This window comes from Thalia democratica, chromosome 6 (genome assembly GCF_965202585.1).
Source record: "Thalia democratica chromosome 6, ktThaDemo2.hap1.1, whole genome shotgun sequence".
In the NCBI taxonomy this organism is placed as follows: domain Eukaryota; kingdom Metazoa; phylum Chordata; class Thaliacea; order Salpida; family Salpidae; genus Thalia; species Thalia democratica.
The window spans coordinates 45,762,976-45,768,556 of NC_139170.1; the positions used below are offsets into that span (position 1 = coordinate 45,762,976).

Genomic DNA, 5,581 nt, shown 5'->3' on the forward strand with positions numbered 1-5,581 from the left:
AGGTGAGACATCTCTGGACTGCAACGTAATTTTAAGTTGAGTAATTTTGTGCAGATAAAATAAAATTGAGTTTAAAAAAAAGCAAAAACTTTGAAATGTGCTCTTAACTTTTTTTTCGGTACACAGGACTTGGTTATATGCATAAATGACTTTTTATTCAACTTTTCAGTTTAAAAAGCTGTTGTTTAATTTTTTTTTGTATTTTTTATTACTAATTAGTTATGGCGGCCCATCAAGTCATTTTGTCAAGTCTACCCCGCAAAAAAAATTCTGATAATTTTTACCTTCCAAATAGAAAAGTTGCCCACCCTTTATTTAGCTTAAACCAACCGTATAACTTTCAATAAGTCATAGTAAGCTATAAAAACAATATAAAACTTTTATCAAAAAAATATGAAAAATAAACTAAATCGTTTGTAAGTAGTTTGTTGTAACTATTATATGAAAAATAAAGTAAGTTGTACTTTTAAATCAAAATAACAAAAAAAAAACTTTTTTTCTAATTTTTTATTATTATGCTGTAATTAAATATACTGTCATAATAAATGTCACTTAATAAAGCTTTGAAAAATAATTATTTAGTAAATAAAATTCACAAAAATGGATAAAAAATAAAAAGAAATTTCTAGAATTACTATGAAACAATGTCTACTACAAAGTGAATCCATTAGTAGCAACAAAATATTTTGATTAAAAAAACTTTTAAATATAAAGATTATCTAGATAGCTGAAAACTTGCACTAAAAACTTTATGCTTTTAGTAGATAATTTTGATTAAGTTAAAATGAAAAAACCTCAAATGTTAAATAATATAAGTTAATTTATTTAACATTAGTAAAACATATGCTTTGTTTTGACTAGAAAATTCAAATTAAAAACAGTATACATAATTAACAGAATTTTTAAAGTTAGGTTTTATATATAAATATGTTATAAACATTTACTTTCAGCGCGCTTAACATTGTCTTACTAATATATTAAAAAAATAAATATGTTTCATTAGTGGCAAGACTTACTGTGATGCATAGAAGTAATATACGTATTACATTACATAGTTAAAAAAGAGTAAATAAAGTTGTAAGCAATATAATTTAGCCACGCAGTAAGTAGTGCATTTTTTTGGTTTGTTTTTGTCATTTCTTACGCATCTAAAGCTTCAGCAAAATAATAAAATAAAACAATAAAAATTCGCTATTTTAAAATACTCAATAAGAATCCAAACAAAACTGCGTTGTTCAGAAACGCACCCGGATTGAAACGAATCAGTTTTGGTTTTTTTTTCACAAGAAGTTAATCCACTGGTTCGAGAAGTCAGCTTGGTTCGATTTGGAGCTTGGGTCGAAAAAGTTCATTCCGTCGCATTGGACGTCGGGGAACAGAAAGTTGGAGCTTCCCACCGAGTTGATGTCGGAGTTGAACCCCGAATCGACGCCGTCGAAGATGTTGCTGCTGTCCATCTCCTTGAAGAGCTTCATGTCTTCGATCTTTCTTTTGATCTCTTCGTCCGTCAAGCTCGGCAGAGAGGCCGGCTTGGGATCCGCGTTGTCGAACCACAGCGGCTCCTGCTTGATGCGCGGGTCGTTCGTTTTGCTCGATGCTGTCGACTGAGAGGCTTGCTGGTTGCTGAAGCGGTTCAGCACGAGGTCAATGGGAGGTAGGAGTGAGCTCAGGGGGTTCGTCCTGACCTTTTTGTCGCCTGTTGGGGATTTTTTCATGAAAGGGTTAGTGAGAGTGTAGTATGAGAAAGCTTAAGTTAAAGTAAGCTTGGTATAATGCTCAAATGTTTAGAAGATTGAAAAAAAGTTGACAAACCAAATAATATTGTTTTTTATTTCTATTTTTCAAAAATAGTTCAAAGCGTATAAATGACTTTGTAGTTTTCAATGTCTAGTTTAAGTTTGTGAAAATTAGTTAACGTGTACAAAATTAAAGAAAAACCCTATAGAATTACTTTGTTTTGCAGCTCTTTCGCTGGTCGGCTTGTCGCTCAGAAACGGGCCGAGCTCTTTTCTCCTCGCGCTCCTGGCGGGCGAAAAGTCAAAAGGGTTCTCGTTGAGGTACACCTGGTTTTTCACCGCGGGGAAATTTTTACTTGAATTTATTTGCTGCTGCGAGCTGTAAGAGTTCGACGAAGACAGGGAGTCGACGCTGGTGCTTTTTGTGTTCTTCTTAGTCAAGTTGTTGAAGTCGATGATGGGGAACATGTCTGATGGGTTCTCGTCGTATCTGTTTATTTATAAAGTAAATACCAAGTATGTATGTTTTTTTGCAACTTAATTAAAACAGAGGAGTCTCAACTCTGGAACTAAATTGTAAACTATTTAAACAACTGTTTAGTAAACATAAAATTAATTACTTTTATTTTTGGTCAAAAATTTTTTTTATAAAGTTCTAATTACGTGAAAGAAAAATCAACAATATTTTAATTAAAAAATATCCAATAAAATGTTAACCACGCAACCAACAATCCCACCTGTTTATCTTCACCCCTACCCTCTCCAGTTGCAGCGCTATGGTCTGCAGCCTGGCCCTTAGGAACTCGTTCTCCTCCTCCACCTTCCTCTTCCCCTCCTCCAGCTCCTGCACCCTCGCCTCCAAGTGCAGCATCTTCGCCTTCTTCCTCTCCCTTCATATTTTGAAAATCATATTACATTTTGTAACACGTTTCTGGTTAAAATGTGTAACCAGGTATCAAAATATTTATGAAAACACAAAGTTAGAATGAAACACATTTCATTTCAAAGTTACAAGTTAGTTCAGGGAATTTAGCATAAGCAGTTTGTTTTTAACTACAAAAATTCTAAGCTTAGTAGAAAGTAATCCATTATCATTGAAACTTAAATTTTTTACACATATAGTAGAAAATAATGTTAGCCACCTCGCCGCCAGCGCCGACTGCCTGTTCCTGAGCTTCTTGCGCACCTCCTTGTCCGCGATCTCGCTCAGCTCCGCGTTAGTGTACTTCCGCTTCACCGCCTTCTTCGTGACGTCACTCGCCTCCGTGACGGTCGGATCGACGTCCTTCTCCTTCTTGGGTATCGTGACGTCGTGGTTGGAGGAGGGCGGGGTGTTGACGAAGAAGGAGGCGTGGAGGCCGTCGCCGGATGTCGCCGGAGAGTCGTTCATATTTGATTTTTTTTAAAGTTAACGCTGAAAGTTACAAGTATATGTTAAAAAACTTAAATCTGAACCGAAACTAGTTTATATAATGTCCCACTTTCAGAAATTAGAAAAAAACCTTCATTAGATATGATCAATAACTCTTTTACTTTTTCGCTCTTTTATTAGCTATTGCCCCATAACAGTCAAAATTACTCCAAAGCGGGCCCACTTTTTAAACCCTAGCTTAATAATAACTAACTAAGTTGACAACTTTTAAGAGTAGCTTTAAGTTTTCACTGATTAGTCGATGTTAAAAAGCGAACTTTATATAGGTAAATATGATTATCTTTCATAGGCTTTATAAAGAGTTTTAAAAAGTTTCACTTTAATTAAAAGTATTTAATTTATGTGTATGAAAAAGTTGGAAAAGTGTAAAAAACGTGGTTGAATTATAAGTTTTTTTACTGACCAAAGTGTACACAAGTACGTCAAAGTTGGAAAACCACTGTCTTTAGATTTTCTACCGCAAAACCAAAGAAAAATCAGGTAAAAAGAAGTTGAGTAATATTAAAAGCGTGACTTTTTAACAATTAAGCGCATGATTAATGCGCATGTCCAAACAAAACTTTTTACACAAGTTAGCAAAGTTCAACAGTCTTCGATCAATATCTAATATTTATTTATGCAGCACAAAAATGATCGCCAACATTTTTGCAAAGTGATATAGATTATGTACAAAAATTTTAAGCTGAAAATTTCATGTAAAACTAAAATTTCAGCTCAATTTGTTAATTGCCTCTAATACGCTTTTTTCTATGATATCCATACGGAAATATTTGTTGTAAAGTTAAGAAATTCAATTACGGTTAGAAACTTGTAATTTGACACTTAGAAGATTTGTGTTACACAATCTGGCCTATTACCGAAAAATGTTTCAATTATGGCTTTTCAAAGTGTTTATTGAAGGTCATAGTAGTTTAACGTTACTTTTCACGTCTTTTTGATGTACTTATATAAAACCTGCATTGTTATGAATATTTTTTTTTCCTGAAGTTTTCTTTAAATTACTAGAACTATTTCTTTTGTGTTTAAACTTTAAAAAAAAATTTAAATTCTTTAACGTGATTTATTAAAGTGTTTTTAATTATCAGTTGAAATAATCTTTAAAATAAAAGTAAAAAAAAGAAATTTTGTTGTGTTTAATTATACTGTAACCTTGAAAACATGTTGAAAATTATATTTAAAAGTGTCATGTTGAGTTATTAGAGTTTAGGTTAAACTATTTAAAAAGCATATATATATATATATATATACATACAAATAAAAACTTTAGCGCTTGTACAAAAATTTAGTTTTTGTTACTGGAGGTTATTAATGAGACTTCTCTAACATAGTTGTTAGACTAGTTGTGGTTAATAAAGTTGCACATAGTTACGAAAGTTTCATTAATGTTATTGGTAGATGACTAACTTTATGTAACTGAATTTTTATTAATCAGTTTAAGTGTTTACAGCTTACCAAAAAATGTAAGCTATTTTTACTTTTTACTACTACAAGCTTATTTTTCTAACAAAACTTATGTTTTTACAACAAAAAGTATACAAAACCAATAAACTATATAAAATTCTGCGGTAGTTTTTAAACGTAGCAACATAAAAGATTGACACTAAAAGGAAAAATGTGTTCATAACTTATTAATAGATAAATTAAAAATACAAACTTAAATGCTGCGTTACAAGTATTAGCTGATAAACAAGAAATTTGTTGCTTTTCCCACGACCACTGAAAATACTTAAAAAAAGTTTTGATACATTTACTAATTTATATTACATATTGCACATGTGGGATTAAAGTATACCTAATCTGAAAACTGCAAGCGAATTAATGTTTACGTGAAAGTTTATGCAAGTTTAAGTTGATTTCGTTCAAGATTAAAAGCGTTTAAGCCTCTTTTATAATTTATTTATTTGACATAAATTTTTTTAATCTATATAAAGAAATGATTTTAACTGTTTAGCAACAAAAAAAAACTTCTTAAAAAACAACTTTTAATTTTAATTTTATACCTTACTTCAATAAAATTTTTACAAAAACATTCTCCTACTATTTAAGCATATAAACATTTACTTTTTCTTAACTTTAAATATATATTATTTATATTTTAAAAGTTTTAACGAATCTTTTTTTAGTACCTGAAAAGCAGTAAATCGTAAAAGATAAATGAAAAATATAAGAATTTAGGACTTATTTAAAATATAATGAATTGTTTAACTAAGACTTTAGAGTAATATTTGAAAAATTACACGAAACGTTTCATTAATAGTAAAGTTTGTCTTTAATTAACTTTATACATAACATTTTTTGGTGATGCTATTTTTCGATAACTTACGTATCTAACTGAAACAAGTTAGGTTTTCAACAGTTAATTTTAAAAGAGTTACAATACTCTGCTTTCTAAGTTTTAAGCTTTTATAACAAA

At 30.7% G+C, this 5,581-nt stretch overlaps 1 protein-coding gene across 1 annotated transcript; it reads right to left on the bottom strand.

Annotated features, from left to right (window-relative positions):
* Positions 1–652: 652 nt before the first annotated feature.
* Positions 653–3,145, bottom strand: LOC145838450 (uncharacterized). Its single transcript, XM_082946042.1, has 4 exons — positions 2,879–3,145; positions 2,474–2,626; positions 1,952–2,226; positions 653–1,696 (listed from the first exon to the last, which is right to left on the bottom strand). The coding sequence occupies exons 1-4, from the start codon at positions 3,124–3,126 to the stop codon at positions 1,281–1,283; spliced, it is 1,092 nt and encodes a 363-aa protein (XP_082802168.1). The 5' UTR covers positions 3,127–3,145; the 3' UTR covers positions 653–1,280.
* Positions 3,146–5,581: the final 2,436 nt, after the last annotated feature.

What these genes read in the sequence shown, in the direction of transcription:
- LOC145838450 (XM_082946042.1), bottom strand. Translation starts at nt 3,126, where the DNA reads ATGAACGACTCTCCGGCGACATCCGGCGACGGCCTCCACGCCTCCTTC. An exon ending in CAGTCGGCGCTGGCGGCGAG is followed by an intron (nt 2,627 to 2,878) that starts GTGGCTAACATT and finishes CAAAATATGAAG; the next exon opens with GGAGAGGAAGAAGGCGAAGA. An exon ending in GTAGGGGTGAAGATAAACAG is followed by an intron (nt 2,227 to 2,473) that starts GTGGGATTGTTG and finishes ATAAATAAACAG; the next exon opens with ATACGACGAGAACCCATCAG.